The sequence below is a fragment of the Lathyrus oleraceus genome, chromosome 2 (genome assembly GCF_024323335.1).
Source record: "Lathyrus oleraceus cultivar Zhongwan6 chromosome 2, CAAS_Psat_ZW6_1.0, whole genome shotgun sequence".
Lineage (NCBI taxonomy): Eukaryota > Viridiplantae > Streptophyta > Magnoliopsida > Fabales > Fabaceae > Lathyrus > Lathyrus oleraceus.
The window spans coordinates 413,726,403-413,745,630 of NC_066580.1; the positions used below are offsets into that span (position 1 = coordinate 413,726,403).

At 33.8% G+C, this 19,228-nt stretch overlaps 1 protein-coding gene across 3 annotated transcripts; it reads left to right on the top strand.

Moving 5' to 3' along the window:
• The first annotated feature begins 4,535 nt into the window (after positions 1–4,535).
• Positions 4,536–13,179, top strand: LOC127119805 (extra-large guanine nucleotide-binding protein 3). 3 transcript variants are annotated; one of them, XM_051050133.1, is made up of 9 exons: positions 4,536–4,649; positions 7,958–8,962; positions 9,143–9,280; positions 9,445–9,549; positions 9,650–9,829; positions 9,995–10,172; positions 10,476–10,723; positions 11,236–11,408; positions 12,429–13,179. In XM_051050133.1, exons 2-9 carry the CDS (start codon positions 8,054–8,056, stop codon positions 13,015–13,017), a joined length of 2,520 nt encoding a protein of 839 aa, XP_050906090.1. In that variant the 5' UTR covers positions 4,536–4,649; positions 7,958–8,053; the 3' UTR covers positions 13,018–13,179. The 3 variants fall into 3 exon arrangements, with proteins under 3 accessions (XP_050906090.1, XP_050906089.1, XP_050906088.1); XM_051050132.1 differs by lacking the exon at positions 4,536–4,649 and adding an exon at positions 6,970–7,376; XM_051050131.1 differs by lacking the exon at positions 4,536–4,649 and adding an exon at positions 6,971–7,291.
• Positions 13,180–19,228: the final 6,049 nt, after the last annotated feature.

Consider the following 19,228-nt stretch of genomic DNA (forward strand, 5'->3'; position numbering starts at 1 on the left):
CGACTTCGATCGGAACTCTTGGTGTCGAGCCATGAATTGTCCAACTTCTTGTCGATCTTCTATTCCGACGGGTTCCCTAGTCGGGTGGGTTTGCCTTCTTTGGCCGAAATTTATCAACTAACACATACATAGAACAACCAACAACACTGACATAAAAACCTTTAGCATATACTCAACTTCTACATTTGACTTTGAGCAATGATCCAACGCGAACTTAAAGCGGCTTGCCAATGGAGTGCTTACAACATTCGAATTACTTATGTCTAATTTGTCTAACACCTTTTCAATATAGCTTTTCAGAGAGAGTTATAACTTTCTAGCACTCATATCCCTGTGAATTTTCATCCCAATAATCTTCTTAGAACCATCTAAGTCCTCTGTGCCAAATTCATTTTCCAACAAGATTTTTAGTTTTTTCACATCATGTAAATGATTAGCAACAATCAACATATCATCCATGTACAATAACGTGAAAATTAAAAGAATCATCGTCAAGACTCCTAACAAATAGTTATACTAACATCTTCTATAGTCAATTTGAAACATGTATGAATCAAAGAGCTTGTAAAACTATCTTGGACATTTTTTTAATCATAAAAAGACCTTTTAATTTACAAAATAGTCGTCCTTGCTTAATATCATTAATACCCTCTAGTTGCTCCATGCAAATATGCTTATCTAGATTACCATGAAGAAATATTATCTCCACATCCATTTTCTCTAAATACATGTCTAAATTGCCAATCAATTTTACCATTGCCATGGTATAAGTACATCCGACAACCACATAAAAAATCTCATCATAATCAACCCCCTTATGGTATGGGTACCCTTTTTCTATAAGACAGTCTTGAACTTTTCCACAATAACAAACCAATATGCAGCGGATATAAAATTCCTCAGACTTGTAGGAACCTTGAGGATCAACAACGAATATAAGATGACAAATCAAACAAATAAAGACACAAAAGAACACCGATATTTTTAACATGGAAAACCCCTAAAGATGAGAGTAAAAACCACAAGTCGTCTAGACCAAAGAAATAACTCCACTATAATCAATTAAGGGTACAAGACAATCTTAAATTGATTCACAAACTAGTGCTAACAACCGCAAATCACAAAGCAAACTAACTTACAAATAAGAATAAAAAAGCTAAAATATTTCTCAAATCTGCAGCTTCAGTGTGAACCAGATAACTCTCACCTCATACGGTGTTTTGAAATTCTGAACTTTCAAAAGTTAGATATATGTGTTACAAACATACCCTCCAAATTTGAGCTCGATCTGATGGTTAAAGAATCAGGGATCATTGATTTAGTGACACTGGTTGCAAAAAAACGGGAATGAGTTTCTCTCCTCTTTTCTCTCTTTTGAATCTTTATTTTCTCTCTATCTCCCTCAATCCTAAATTGATCCTCTCCACTTAGATAAGTGAGACAAATGGACTAATCATATTTGGGTCTTTCTCCACATAGGAAGGGAGCCCAAACCCAATAACTCATTGATGGAAGTTTCCCCTTTAAATGGTGATATGTATGTTACAACTGTCTACTTCAACATGAACTACTCATCAAAGATGACGTCTCAGTTGATGATCTTCTTCTTCAAAACAATATCCCATATCTCAAAACCTTTTATACCTTTTGTGTAACTGACACGCACATACACATTTCTTCAACTGTGGATAAAGTTTGGATCGATCTTCATTAAATATATGCACATACGGTGGATATCCAAAAATCCTTAAATTGTCAAGATTCATTGGGGTTACTTTTGAAGGAGAATTGCGACCCAAAGCGCAGCGGAAATTAAAATTTCTCCTTTAGAGATCCTTACGAATGGTCATGATCAGTGATAGAATATTTACCTCTTGTGACGGTTGAAACCTTTGGTGCAGATCTCTTGTAACGATCAAAACCCTTTGATGCAGATCCACGAAACGATCACGAACGTTGAACGATGACAACGTCTCTACTCAGTCCACACGAACGACTTCCTTCAGTCTCAGTGCTAGCTGGTATGAATGAAGGCTTTGAGTGAGAGAGAGAGTGATAGAAAACGAAAATAATGCAACCGCAAATTTTTGCTTCTGCACAAGGGTTCTATTTATAGAACCACTTGTGTGGGCTTCAAGCTAAAAAGCCCACTTAAGTGTATTTTGGCCCATATCTTATAATATGCCCAAAATCACTTAAGCTCATGGTACCTTACCATATTTCGTATTCTACTCAAGTACACCGTACCTTACGATGTTCTATAATTCACTTAAGGGCACCGTACCTTACGGTATTCCTTAGTTACTCTATCTCTCATCAATCCGTCCTTTGTGTGTGACCCTGTAGGTTTTCGTGACGTTGGCAATTATATTAAATCACGCATTTAACATAATAAACAGTGAGCGGTATCTAGCAACACATCACTGCTACCCAAGACACGAAAATGTCATGTGATCTGACAATTCCTTCTGTGATAATACTTATGTGTATAATTACCCTTTTGCCCTTATGTCTATATTGAACACAAGGCATAGACCGTGTCATCCTTGTCCAGTTCAATATTGGGCCCATAGACATTTATCCTGTTATGCAGGATGGGCAAATTCCATCTAGGTCACTCATGTCCCTCAGCATGCTTTGTGGAGTACCCATCAACTGTCTTTATGGTTATCCAGTTACGGACAACGTTGGATCAGCAATAAAGCACTCGACTCTACATCTAGGATCCATAGTGGTTTCAGGTCGAAGAGTGGAATACACTATTATCACCATGAGAATAACTTATGACACCTTGCATAACTTTCTATATAGTATTCTCATAGCGGGTCAATCCGGTATAAATATTACTCCTAATATTCATACCTATGTTTAAGACTTGATAACTCTTTATCCATGATCCATGAGATGTGATCATCAGTCTACAAACATAATAGTCTTAATGCTTTAATGTTATCCCACTTCACACTAAAGCTCGACTACGGATACTTTAGGAATAGTGTCCTTATGTTTAATGTGTTCTCATGATTAAGTCACACTTAATACATTAAACGGACTATCTATTCCAGGGACTTTATTAATCAACCATAATAAAGAGAATGCCTTTTATTATTCGATACAAGTACCAAAATGTATTGGCCTCTAGGGCTTACACCAACAACTTTTCCATACCTCTTTTGTAACTTTCCTCTTTAAAGAAACTCATGGTGGCATGTCGATGAGATAACACTCCATACTAATTGTCTCTATCCATAAGCTTTTTTAGAGCCCAACATTCAATCAAAGACATATTCCCGTTTCAGTTAGAGACATTTTCATTCTTCCTACCATGCCATTTTTTTAGTGTCTTTCAAACTGGACAAATGCGTCTGAAAACCTTGTTCCACACACGATTTCTAAAAGTTTGAATTAGTGCATTTTGTACCATTGTTTATCGATAATTACTTAATTTTTATACCTGTTTGATTCTCTACCTCTGTCTTTCACAACTTAGCTTAGTAATTACTTCAAATTTATACTTCAAGAAATATAGCTAAACCTTGTGTGAAAGTAACAAAACATCTAGAACCATCCATTTAGGCCTCTTTGATACGTCCCACGCAACAGAATGCACACAGTCTAGAAGTCCTTCTATTTTATGATTTTTGGTCTTAAATTAAACACAAAATTATTTCCTAAGGACACAATACTCTCACAAATCCATATTAAAACTACAGACAACCTTCAATAGCCTCCTCTTATGAAGTTTCAACAGTCCACACTCACTAAGATGATCCATACATATGTGCTAGAGTTTGGATGCAATGAAATATAAAGAATGATTACCAATAATTTGCATGTAAGGGCCCCGACTCTAAAATCTGTGAGAGTTTAAGGAGTTCCTGAATGTTTAAGTGAATAAAAAAATATACCTTTCGTATAAGTGTGGGCCCCTTTAAATAGGTGACTTGTTAAGGATCATGGGTCTAAAAGAATGATATGGTTACAAGATAATAAATATTAATCATAAATTGTCATTTGATTACCATCAAAAGTTTGTGATTCAATCTCATGGTTTAATCCTCTATGGACCTAGACACAATATATTTGGCATAAACATTAGTGAATTATTTCGGTCTAAAACACCTATCGAGAATATGATAGTACATATTTATCATAAATGATTTTTCTCATATAAGGAATGAATTTGAGCTCTTGATTACTACTTGAATCGATGCAATTAAAAAAAATCACATTAAACAATATCATGTTTTCTTAAAGAAAATGATTTACTAAGTTGGTCAATAAAATTATAAAGATAAATTGTTTTAATCCTTAAAATCGTGAACGAGCAAGAACATCCTCCAATTAGAAGACGCCAAATATAATCATCCTTACGTCAAATTATTTATTAGAGAGTATCCAATGGACGCTATGTAACATCCCAAATGGATGACAACTCATTGCCACATAATAAAATATGCACTAAATTGACTTGTGCTTATGCGAGAAGATTATCACATATATTAGTTAAAACTTTAATCTTCATTCTATTTCTCCTTCACCCTTTACTAAATATCATTCCTTTTCGATTCTCTCTAAAAATTTAATCGAGATAGCTCAAGAAAATCTCATCCACCCATATCTTGTGCTTTTTCGATCGCCACACACAGGTTTGATCCATCTTTATTTCGCTATTTCACCTTTGTTTTTTTTCTTTTCATGTTTCCCTTTATTTTATCCGCCTGTTTTTTTTCCTTTCAATTGTATCATTTGAGCACAATATCTCCAACAATGAATCTCAATATGATAAGCAATTAAATATGGACATTGATTTCAAAAAAGGAACAAATACCTAAAAAGAAATAAACACAATTTAAAATTCCAAAATCGCAAATATAAAATGTCTAAGCCTATATGAATTTAGGATTGCACGCAGTAATTGTATGACACTATAGTGAGGTCCGATCGTCCAATCTTAAATAAATGGTAGGGATTGTTTAGTGTGGATTTGATGAAGGTGTGATATAAACTAATAGATTTAATACTTCGTGTAACTTCATTCTTTTAGTATATCATGAGATCTTGGATCGAGTTTAGATCTATGTTAAAATATTACTTTTCATGCTTTTTAAGGTATTATGTTTTGTTTCTCTGTGTATGAAGCTCTACTTACTTATTTCATATTACAAGTATTTATAAGAAACTTTAGGTTTTTTCTTCTCAAAATGAAAAAAAAAAGTTTAGTCATGTTTCTTAGTGGAATCAGGAATGTGTAATAATGTTTTATTGCAGTGAAGTGAGTTTCTGGCGTGGCAGAGAGGGGGCTGACCTACAAAGTTAGCACCTCAACATCCAAAGTAATTCATGAGTGAAAAGTAGTGTAAGAGTAAATTATGGTTAGAACATACTTCATGTCTTGCGTGATATCTCTTATATATGAGAAACGATTAGAGATCTCATTGATTTCCATAATGGAATGCATATGATCGTTGGATGACATCTAACGATGAATGATGATTCATAGTTTTGATCAAATACAAGTTTGAAGGTCGCGAGTGCATTATGCCTCAAACACCTTATAACTTTGAATTAATTATTGAATATTTTTGTTATTGGGCATCAAGTCGGCCAAGATTTAGAGTACAACAACAACTAAGCCTTATCCCACTAGGTGAAGTCGGCTACATGAATCAACTTTCACCATAATGTTCTATCAAGGATCATGTTTCTAGCTAAATCATTAATCTCGAGATCTTTCTTAATAACTTCTCTTATAGTCTCTCTGAGTCTTCCTATTCCTCAAATTATTTGCCTTATCACCATCTATTATACTCTCCTTACTCCATAATCTACAGATTTTCTCTTTAGATGCCCAAACCACCTAAGTTTATTTTCCACCATTTTCTCTAGTATAGGCGCTACCCCAACACTCTCTCGATAATATTTTTATTTCTAATTTTATCATGTCGAGTCTTCCCACACATCTAGCGCAACATCCTCATCTCTACTACACTTACTTTATTCTCGTATTGATTCTTAATCGCCCAACATTTTATCCCGTACAAAATCGCAGGTATTACCGTAGTCTGATAAAACTTTCCCTTCAGCTTTAGCGGTGCCTTTGCATCACATAAAACACTTGATGCATGTCTCCATTTTAACCACTTAACTTAAATTCGATGGTTTACATCCCATTCTATTACTCCATTATTTTGTATTACCGACCCAAAATATCTAAACAATGTGACTTGGATAATATGGTCTTCAACTTTCACATCTAGGTTAAAAATGTTTCTTCTTTTGTTAAACTTACATTCCATATGCTCCATCTTACTTTTGCTTAGGCGAAAATCATGCGTTTCTAAAGCTCATCTCCAAGTTTACATCTTCTCATTTAAATCCTCTTTCGACTCTTCAAAAAGGACTATATCATCTCCAAAAAGCAAGCATCCCAGTACCATCTCTTTGATGCGTTCCGTAAGTACATCGAAAATTAAGATAAAAAGGTAGGAGCTTAAGATTGAACCTTGATGCAAATCTATTGTAATGAAAAAATCGTCTATCTCCTCACCATATGTCTGAACACGAGTAAAAAATTTGGTTACAAGTTTGAATCTTTCCACTCGGCTCTGTATGTTACTTGTTCAAAATATTTTTTCAAAACTAGGAGTCGAACCTAGAATTCATTAATTGGATTTGTCATTATGGTACTTGGATGTTATAAATATTTGTCTTAAGTAGGATTGGATAACAAGCCCCCTCTCTCAAAGAATAGACTACCACACCAGATTTAGAGTACAAAAACAAATATCCATTTGATGAAAGAAATAGTAAATAAACATATATTCATATAGCATTAGTGATAGGTTCATGTGTAGGTGGGGTGAGAAAAAGGCGCGTGGGTAGTAGTAGTAGTATGTATGTATGTATGGCATGGGGGGTGTAAGTGTTGAGTGTGACACTAGCCCCCACGAGTTCCGTTCTCTTCCTCTTCACGACCATTTTTTCTTGTTTTGCTTTAATCTAATTAACCAACAACTCCAACACTAACATTGTTACTACTACCATTTTAACAATTGGGTCCTAAGTGGGACCCATTTCACTACTCCTACACTACTTCATCTTCACTTCTTCTCCAACTTCAACTCATGCTTCATCAACTAGCCACCATTTCTCTCTTTCTACACCTTTCTCATTTCCTTTATCAAATGCCTTTTCAGAAACCTTTCTTTTTTGCCTATTCATCTTCAAAACTAACACCGCCTTACATTTAAACATCAGATTCACTTTCATTCTCACCCTTTTCTCTAAGGTACACTCTCTCTAACACACTTTCTCTCACTAAAAAGTTTAAAAGATTATCTTTTTCATTCTTACCTGAAAATTCCAACATTTGGGTATGCTTCTAAATTATTTTTCTTTTGATTGCATTAATTACTAACAAAGTAGTAGTTGGACTCTTGAGTTTTTCAAAACAACTATTAATACTTGTGTCCATTCTTGTTGGGTCATTCAATAATTCAAAAGGTTCAAAAGTGAAAACATTGATTTTTGTTTGGTTTTCTTGTTTTTCTATGTTTTTTTACTGTAGCTATTTCACATCTTCATCAGTCTTATGTTGTTATTTTTGTCTCAATCTATGCTTAGATTATTAGTATTAGATACCTTGATTTGAATTTTGTTTATTTTTTTATTTTGGTCTTGCTCATTTGTCTTCTATTTTTCAATATATTTATGAGGCCATTCAACTATGTAGGCTTTCAATTCAATCTTTGATTGCGGCTGTTTTATGAAATTATGACTGTGACTGATTCTGCATAATAGCCAAAACCTAAAACCTCTTTATATAGTAACACAATTCCACCTCTTTTTCCTTCAAGAGATTTTCCATCTATTTTTTTTTGTGTGTATATAATATACTTCTATTCTTTGATAATGTTGAAATCTATTTATTTACAATTTTTTTCTGATATTTTAGAGGGAACAAGGTGTAGTAGCTATTGATGATGCTGAAGAATTTGAACTGTTTGAAACATTGAGGTTTAATTTAAGTGCTGTTGGTGATTTCAAAGTTATGGATCATAATAGAGAAGATGGCTGGAGGGAATTGGTGAAGAACATGCTTCCTCCCGGTGTTTCTGTTCCTGATGATGCTTCTAGTCTTGATTACTCCAGAGGTTCGGAATATTTAGGTCCACCGGTTTCTTATGAAGTACCGATAGTTGAGCCACTAGGTGTGAAATCAAGAACAATAGAACAAATCCCTCTGCCGATGTCTCGTATTGTCGGTGTAACAGGCTCTCCTAATCATAGTCCGAGGGTGTCGGGAAGTTCAGAATCCGTGGTTTCTGTGTTACTAAACCCTGATCTTTCTTCCGGTTCGCCTTCTGCTTCACCTGCTTCGGTTCATAATCCTTCAAATATTGTTTCTAAGACGGCGGTTAACGAAGCGAAGAGGGCGCCTGTTGTTACTTTTAACACTGTCGAAAGGTCTCAAATGAAAGAGGTGGTGGAGGTTGTGAAGCCGGTGTATCCAGAATACGTTGGCGTTGTGAAAGAAACGAAGAAAAAGAAAATTAGAGTTTGTTATAGGTGTGGAAAAGGGAAGTGGGAAACTAAAGAGTCTTGCATAGTTTGCAATGCAAAGTACTGCAGCAACTGTGTGCTAAGGGCAATGGGATCGATGCCTGAGGGGCGAAAATGTGTAACGTGCATCGGCCAGCCTATAGATGAATTGAAGCGTCTGAAATTAGGTAAATATTCGAGGGTGTTGTCCCGGCTGTTGAGTCCTCTTGAAGTCAAGCAAATCATGAAAGCGGAGAAAGAATGTTCTGCGAATCAGCTTCAGCCGGAGCAGTTGAGTATCAACGGGTTGCCTTTAAAGCCTGACGAGATGGCGGAATTACTCGGGTGCCCCTTACCTCCGCGTAAGCTGAAGCCTGGTAGATACTGGTACGACAAAGAATCCGGTCTATGGGGAAAGGTGATGATTTATGCTTTATTATGAGATTATTTCTGCTTCAATTGACATAGAATGGAGTATTTCAAATTAATCTTCAAATATAATTTTTTTTTCCAAATCGTAAGGTGGTTTATTAAATAGCTATACTTTGAATTGTAATCAGAGAGCAGGCTTTGACTTCTGTCGTTATTCATTTGATAGGAAGGGGAAAAACCTGACAGAATCATTAGTTCAAACTTGAATTTCTCTGGCAAACTAAGCACTAATGCTAGTAATGGAAACACCGAGGTTTACATCAATGGTCGAGAGATTACAAAACTTGAATTGAGGGTACTCAGGGTAAGCTAAGCTTCTGTCGGTGTTTAAATTTGAACAAAAAATTATATCTACCAACCAATGGAGTGCTTTTGCCACCATTCTAATATTCAGACGATCCTTATCGTTATAGTAGCAATTTGCTATCAATGAATTCAACGGAATAACCGTCTTCTTTGAATTTTCAGTTGGCAAACGTGCAGTGTCCACGGGATACTCATTTTTGGGTTTATGATGATGGTCGTTACGAGGAGGAAGGTCAAAAGAATATAAGAGGAAACATTTGGGAGAAGGTATTCACTTAAATAATTTTAGGCCGTAACATATTTAAATCATATTAGGGAGTATATAGAATAACAATGAAAGAGATGTTTTACTTTTTCCTTGACACAGGCATCGACAAGATTTGTTTGTGCCTTGTTCTCTCTACCATTTCCACATGGACAGCATCATGGTTCAAGAGATGAGACTAGTAATTATACCGCAGTTCCTAAATATCTGGAACAGAAAAAAACTCAAAAGCTTCTTCTTCTTGGAATTCAAGGATCTGGAACTAGCACTATGTTTAAGCAGGTATGACTTTTATCTCAGATGTTTAGACCTCTATGCATACAATACGAGGGTACGGGTACTTCAATATAAATTTTGGAACACATGCGCTCATTCACTTTCATTATTAAGTTTCTTATAACACGATTCGCTTTTGTGGTGATCTTGTTAACTGTAATTGCTGAGCAGGCCAAATTCTTGTATGGGAACACATTTACTGAACAAGAGCTAGAGGACGTTAAACTGATGATACAGAGTAACATGTACAAATATCTTAGCATTTTACTTGATGGAAGAGAGCGTTTTGAAGAGGAGGTTGTTTCTAGATTGAATGGACAAGGTTCTCCTCGTCAAATTATGGAACCCGGTAATATTTTATATCAGGTTGATTATTTACATCAAATTTCCACTTCAGTGTCAGTATATGAAGAAATAATGTAACTCATTTGTGCTTCAATTATTGTCAACTACATCGAGAAAAAACTAAACACTTCTTATTCTCGCGTTATATTTATTAATCTCCTTGCTTTTTCCAAGTTTCCTAGCCCTAAACAAGGAATGATAGGAGAACTTGTGTATCTTCTTCATGCCTGGTTCATTAGTTTAGTAGGTGCTACAACATCTTGAGGAAATGGACATAATATTTCATACTATTTCAATCTTTATTCAGGTAGCAATGGTGAAGCTAGCACTACTAGTGAATGCATTTATTCTCTCAACCCAAGGCTAAAACATTTTTCCGACTGGCTCCTGGACATTATAGCCACCGGGGATTTGGATGCGTTCTTCCCTGCAGCGACACGTGAATATGCACCATTAGTTGAAGAAGTGTGGAAAGATCCAGCAATACAAGAAACCTTCAAAAGAAAAGACGAGCTTCACTTCCTCCCAGATGTTGCGGAGTACTTCTTAAGCCGGGTAATTGTTTCCCAGTCATCCTTGAAACCGGAGTCTTCTTAAAACTAAGTTCTTCTTTAAATTTATTCTTTAGCCATTATTCATTATGAATATTAAAAATTCAGACCATATAATTAGGGTCTGTTTGAGTTGGCTTATTTGAGTAGATCTACTACTCTTATAAGAACTTGTGAGACTGTTTGAGAAAGCTTACAGATATAGTTTATGACATGTCGTAAGATGTTTTCAGCTTATTTCCATAAGCTCTCCATGATAGATTATAAAAATAACTTATAGCTTATATGAAAATAGTTTGACTTTATTTTATCTTTTGTTATACAATTAGCTTATACATAAGCTCTTATATGATAAGTGCTTAGTTAACCTGTTTGTCTTAACATGGCCTAAGTTTATTGGCTATGTATCATAAGAGAAGTGGTTATTGTTTTGGTACCATGATTTTACTCCTCAGCCTTGGAAAGATGAATGGTATTGACTTGAATAGCTAGATAATGTGTTCTTGTTTCTTTCAGGCTGTTGAGATATCTAGCAATGAGTATGAACCTTCTGAAAGGGACATACTATATGCAGAAGGGGTTACTCAAGGAAATGGTTTGGCTTTCATGGAATTCTCACTCGATGATCGTAGCCCAAAGTACGAAGCTTATACAGATAACCCGGATGGTCAATTGCAACCTCAGACCAAGTAAGCATATTGGATATCTTTCCTAAGCCTCCTTTTTGGAGTGGAAATTTCTTATATAGTTGAACTTTTGCTCTATCTTTCTCTTTTTTTCCCTCTCTTTTTTTCTCTATCTATCTTGTTCTACATTAAATACACAGCAACCATATTTTTCTTCGAACTGTTATTTGTGCCTTTTGAGTTTTTCCTAGGATGATGATGTTGAAAGTCTACCTGCCATCATTTTGTAGATTTACTGCAAAATAGGAAATCTGTACTTATAAAGTGTCACGTAACAGGTTGAATCCGATGAGTCAACCAGTTTTACTTGTTATTTTAGGCATGATGAGTTGGGGTTTTAGACCTACCACTCGAGTTGGCTTGCCCCGCTTAACCCACTGAAAAACGGGGCGTGTTGACTAGTCTGGTCAGTTTAAAAATCATCTTTTTTTTCAGTTATTTTTTATGGAACCGAGACTATTTTGCAGTTAGGTTGGATTCAATTCACTTTTTTAGGTTTTATTGCTTCGTAATTATGATTGTCAAATTACATTGAATTTTAGTGGACAAATTTTGAAGTTTTATTTTCCTATTTTGACGGGTCAACTCACCTAAAAATCAATACTGTTCGTTCATTTTTAGTTGTGTTTTATTATTGATTGGTCATCCTTCCAACCCGTCGAGAGGAGGAGCACGGTGAGAGTTTCAACCCGCCTGTCTAAGTTACACAGCCCTGTTCCGCTTAAGGACTGGCTGATGGTAGGGTGGGTAAAACGAGACCGGTTGGCCTGTTTTGCCACCCCTCAAAAAAGTCACCGAGACTATCTATTGTTAGTCCAAATGACGAAGAATTTGATTTCCCATAAGCAATGTCTCATATTCGAGTTTTGTGCTGTCTCCTTAAATGGATTCACCCGCCTCAATTCAGATTATGCGGGGTCAAATAACTTCAAGATACCAATAAGACAAAAGTGTGCCTGTTATTCAGAATCACACCATTTTTCATATTAAACACAGATTAATAACATCTCTTTGATGTCTCAGGTACCAACTCATAAGGGTGAATGCCAAGGGCATGAGTGAAAGTTGCAAGTGGGTTGAAATGTTCGAAGATGTTAGAGCTGTCGTCTTTTGCGTTTCCCTAAGTGACTACGATCAGTTATCTCTTGCACCAGACAGCAGCGGCAACGGAACACTTCTCCAAAACAAGATGATACAAAGCAAGGAGCTTTTCGAAACAATGGTGAGACACCCTTGTTTCAAAGACACCCCTTTAATACTAGTCCTTAACAAATACGACGTCTTCGAGGAAAAGATGAAAAGGGTGTCCCTAAACGCCTGCGAGTGGTTCAACGACTTCTGTCCCGTGCGCGCGCACGACAGTAACCAATCACTCGCCCACCAAGCTTACTTCTACGTCGCCATGAAATTCAAAGACCTCTACGCGTCCATCACAGGAAGAAAACTGTTTGTCGCACAAGTAAGGGCGAGAGACAGAATAACTGTTGATGAAGCATTCAAGTACATAAAAGAGGTTCTGAAATGGGATGAAGAGAAAGATGAAAATTACTATGGTCCACCTGAGGATTCAATTACAGACATGAGTTCTTCTTTTTATGTTAGACAGGAGTAAATATAATGTCTCTGAAGAAAATTATTGTTTTTATTTTTGGCTATTAAAAGAGGTTGTTGGAAGAAATGTAACATGTTGGGTGTGGGTAGCACATGTTTCTATGATGCTTTTTATGTACTAAAAGTGAAATTTGTTTTGGTAGAGTTGTTTTTTAGGCTGAAACCTTTGTCGTGTATCTGCATGTATGCATTCTCTTTGCATGTGGAAGCGCTGTTCATTGGTTCTGACGCTTTTGTAGGCTTGTTGGAAACATTTACTGCGGTAATAAAAGGGAAAACAAAAGGTGTATAAAGTTTTTCCTCCTGCTAGATTTTACTACAACATGATGAAATCGTTTGTGTATGGAAAAACGTAAGCAATTATTTATGTTTGAGTGAATGAGAGGAGATATTTTGCTTCACTGAGATTCACATCATAGATTCATAGGACATGGTGTGATAACACAAGTAGTACAAGGAATCTCTAGTACACAGGTAGCAGCAGGGTTTTATTACATTATTAACTAGCACTTTTATAAATGTGTACAAAAAATAACTAGCACATTGAAGTCCTATAATTTACCTTGTGTCCCATAGGGTTGAAGATGTAAATCTGATACGGTAAATAACAATTTGTAGAATTAGTATATGAGGTTTATTAAGCAAAAGCTCTCTGGTTTACTTTTCCTTCTTGTTTTAAGTATATGATTATTTTCAGTATTGTAATTATAATCTATCAATATGGTAGTTTTTTTATTGGTTTAATATATTTTTAAGTCCCTTATGTTAATTTTATGGTTTATTTTGGCTCATTAACTTAAAAAAAAGTTTATATTGATCTTTAATTCTTCAAAATGGATCATGTTAGTTCTTTTCGTCTAATTAGCGATCGGTTTATGAGTTTTTCCATCATTAATAAGATAAACATGACTAAGATGATATATTTTGAAGAGTTAATTGATCAATATGGACCTTTTTTAAGTTAAAAGAACAAAATGAGTCTTGGGATTAACATACGAGACCAAAATGTTTCAGAAATAAATAAATGTCATTTACTTAAACTTGTCCGATATTTCGTATTTCAAATGTTTGTTCGCAACTTTTATTAGAGAAAGACAAATCGTATTGTTTCCTATTGGATTAATATGGTCTCATCTTGAATCTTAGGTAATATTATTCCTGCTCAATTCATGTCATCACATTTTAAATTTTTTCCCATATCAGTGAACCTTGAGCCTCGTGTGTTTGATTGTGTTTCGCTTGTTCATGTTCATAAGCAGTATTGCAACATGTTGGATTTTTATGTTGTCAGATGTATTCTTTTGAGTTATGCACCCAACAAAAGAGACTACAAATTTTATCATCTTTTTATTTGAAATTTTTTCCTCTCTAAAGAGTCACATTTTATGAAAATGTATCATATTTTACTGGTCCTCGATCTCATGAGGTATATAATTGATCAAGATTTAGAGTTCTTTCCTTTAGCCTAGTCTCTGATGACACTCCACTCAGTCATTGCATTATTTTTATGTTTTACATTAGTTTTAAGAAATTTTACTACTAATAGTTTATGTTTTTGTAGTTTTTTTGTCGGATTTCAAAGAATTATGGAAAAGCTCGATACATGTCGAAATCACTATAACTAGACAAAATCTACAATGTTTTCATTATAGAATAGTGATTGGAAAGGAGATAGACATCATTGGAATATAAATCAAATTCTCAATATTTTTGCTATAATAATTTTAGATTCAATGATATGATTAGTTAGTCTAGTCACTGTCAACCTTCTACAATTGCATAACCCATCAGATTGATCTAAATTTCTCAACAACATAATAGTTGTTTCCAACTTCAACTTGATTGATGATTTGGTAATCCATATGTTTTCAAACAATTCAAAAATTCAGGAGTTAAATATCCATAAGCATCAAAGTCATTAGCTTTAGACTTGTCAATTGAGTCACAACTTAGATATTCATTTCTTCTCCTATAGTAAAATTAGAAGCTGTTGAGCATAAGCCAAAAGGATTTATAATAAATTTGTTATTTAAGTATTATGTGAAAAAGACATAAAGTACCTGATATAAGTTTGGTGACATAACCATTGATATCATCTACAACCTCAATGGTGGAACCAAAATTGCTCTACTTTAAAGATAATTAGAGTCTTTTTAGTTGTTAACCAAATCACAATAAGTACTTTCAACAATGACTTCAGTTGAGTCATTAAAATCAGATATTAAAAACTCATTTGAAACTCTAATGTCAACATAACCCTCATTTTCCTCTTAAATCTTTCAATCATGAATTTTGAGTATCTAATATAATTTTTTTATATCATCGCTTGATGATGATGTTGAACCACTTTGTAAGCACACATTCCTTGTAAGTTTGAGGACTTTGAAATGATCTCATATATATGAAGCATTTATCGTTGAATGAACTATATGAGCTCTACTACCTCTTGGTATAGCATGGAGAATCTATTTGAAGATACCACCAAAAACAACCATTTTCCCTCCAAATATCTTCTTTGATGCCATGTTATTTTTACTCATAATATATTTCAAATTTTTGTCAATTGCTTCAAAGCAAAACTTAGGTGTCATAGGAGCTTCATCCCAAATAATTAGATTTGTTAGCGATCGGCAAATTCAGGTTCTTTGTCTATATTGCAAATGAATGTTTCGGTAGGTGGGACTGAAATCTTGAATTTAGAATAAGTTGTTCTACCTTCCGGTAACAATAAATTTGTAATTCTACTGGACTCAACCATTAAAGCAATTTTTCTTTTTGAGCGAATTGCAGTAGAAAGAGTGTTCCACATGTATGTTTTACCTGTTCCGCCATAGTCATATAGGAAAAACACACCTCCCTATTATGTTTGAGCAACTTGCATAATTTTATTAAAGATATATCTCTGCTCATCTAATGAATCATTTGAAAAAAATAGATTCATTGATACCAAACATAATGAAGTCATAAGCACTTCAACTATAATAGAAAAATGAGATTTCTCACCTGTAACTTAGCTAGCTAATCTTTGATATAGAGTTTATTGAATAACCATATCATATTATCTTTCATCACAAACTAATCTATTTCTAAGAAATTTGGGCACATAATCCTTTGGATATAACATTGGTTTGAACTCCTTTAGACTTCTACAATTATTTTGTAATTTTTTTGGATCTCCATGAGCGTGAGTTGTTTTATTTATGCATTTGTGAGTGATAAACCTAATAGGAATAAAGGAATGAAGTTATGTTAGTGAATTTTAGAATAATATAATTACATTATGTTTACATAATCAATCAAGATATATAGTAAATACATTGAATTTAAATGTACTTTGATCTTTAGCTAATCGACGTTATTGATAAAGAATATCATCATATAAGTACTTTTTGTATTACATCAAACATGCTCAACGCCTATTCATTGATGTAGATAGTAACATAGTCACAAATAACTTCCTCATAAATATACAAGAATCCCACATGTGTGTCTCTTTTCATTGTTTTTATAAACTCTTCGATCATCTTGTAGAATTCTCATGGTAAAACATGCATCCCTAAATATTTTATAGAGAAAATCATCAACTTTATTAATGTCATTGTAACTTATGGGTCACTTCTTCAAATACAACATCATTCTTAAATAATATAAAACTCGTGTAATTTAAAAAAACCCAAATAAGTCTACCAACGGTGTAGCCTCTTTTTCTTGGTTTCCAAGATCTGTTTTGCTTAACATAGACAAACTTTATAATAAATTAGGCATAAGTTAGCAACCTTGCATCTTCATAGATTTTGTTTGCTTCAAACCAAAATGTAATATGGATTATGTAACACTTTATTTTAGCAAGACATTTTCAATTTGCTCATAATTCACTTAACTTTCTCCTTCCATGTAAAAAAATAACCTCTTCACAATAGGCTTTCTCCCATGGATTAAATATGAAAATATCATCCAACATATATTATTTGATTTCATCAATGTTGTGTTTGTTACCTCATGTGGTTGTCTCAAAAGGTAATATAACAACTAAAACTCGATCAAAACATTTGTTTATATACTTGAATAAGTATTTTACCGAATTAGTTTATTGCATCGTTACATGTTTATGTGTGACTCATACTTCAACAATAAATTTGGGTTATGAGGAACTACATGATTATTATGTAGGATGATTCCATTTTTCTCAATTGTGTGCTAAGTATCTCTTCTTCTATATATAGGATAGTCATATTGATCAACTAAAGTTGAATGTTGAAATTTTTTGGGATAAAACTTGGAACATTTCTCTTATTTCATGCAAGGTGAACTTTTGTTTATCAAACCACAGGGGCCATGGATCATATCATTCTTAATAATTCTACAACTTTGGACTCTTCAAAGGGTCTGGAACTTCTGCACTGATAATCTTGTCAATATCATCCGGGTGGAGTATTTGTTAGATAGATGTAAAAAAATTAAGATGTGTGAATGTTTTAATCCTCTATTTTGAAATTCAATAGTGTACATATCTATAAAATAGATAACATAACTAGTTAGAACTTTGATATTGTGTAATAGTTCTATATTAAATAAAAATAATACATAGCTAAATTGAAAGAATAATGTACTAAAACAAAAAGATGAACATGTTGGGAAAAGGCATAATAATAACATATCACAATATTGGAATTGAAAAGATGTAGTTAAAATCTAATAACTCATATGAAAGAACTTTTCCCATAATACTCTTGGTTAAATTTGAAAGTAGCTAATCAAACTTCATTTTGAATATTCTTGATATAATATTCGGTCTATCTTGTGGTTTCAAATGAAGATGACCAATGATTCTTTGTAACTCTGGTCAATTAGGGTTTTGTGAAAATGTGATGAATAAGTATGAAAAATCAACTTTGCTATAAATGGTCATTCCATCGTAGTATAATTGATCCATAAATCTACGACTACTAACATATGATGATGGAAATATGACTATTTTGTCTATGTTTGAACCTGGTGTTTGACTTTGATCTCCCTCCGTGTTTAGAGTTCTATATTTTGAGACTCTCAATTTTGATTGATTTTTACGAAGACATTTCAATCTCTGAGACTCTAACATTGTATAACCATCAAATAATTAAGAATTGTTGAAATAATATCCTAGGTGATAACAAATTCCTTGCCTTGACATATCTACTTTCAATCCAAAAATAAAGTCATTCTCTAATCGTAAGTTTATCTGTCTTGTTGTCATAACACTTTTCAAAATCTTTGTGTACAACATTAGATCTATAACCATCATCACCATAAGAAAAAATTAAAGGATATTGGTAAGTCAAATAACTTGCATGAAACTCATCTATTTTTGTAGTTGTCCATCTCATATTTGCATTATAATATCTCTTTCCTCAGTAGTGTCAACATGACAAACTATTAAAGCAGTAACCTCTTATATAGTTGATTGGTTGTATACTCTCTCATTTGTTCTTCTAATATTAGTCTCAACTTCAAGTTATGAATATTACCTTCATTCACTCATTTTTTTACCATTTGAAAAGATTTTGGATGCATTTTAGGCATAAAATAAGTAAATAATATGCAAGATAATAATGAAATGGTCAATAAATGCTTAACCCAACTTATATATTTTCAACTTTTGTTGCACTTTCAAATGAGTGACATGTTATTAGGCATTTAATTTGACCATAGACCGATGCATTTGCGTTTGTATGGTAAAACATATATATTAAAAATGTAACAGTTGAACAATATTTTGTAGACTGTTGAGATTTTGTTTGTGTGAAAGGTTGAATGATTTCTATTATGTTGAAAGTCTAAACTTGAGATTCATGAGAATATTATGAGAATTTAGATCGAACTCTAGCCTCGACAAAGGTAGCTTCTTGGTTCGACAAAGGTTTAACATATAGTCGAAGTCTGCTCACATATTGATCATGTATGTTGTAGTCGAAATATACTCAAACATGCAGTAGTCGAAATGCTAGAATTATTAGCATGTCGAATTAGACATTTTGTTTAGTCCAATTATTTAAGTTAGCATAGTAGTCTATAAATAGACTAGTTCTCTCAGTTTGTTGAGAGAGATTAGTTGTTGTTATTCACTTGTAATCTCTGAACCCTGGTTGAGTAAGTGAATAGAAAAATAATTTTAACTAATCCTGATTTTCTCCTTCTTCCCTCTTCTCTCTCTTTCATGAAATCCTAATAGGATT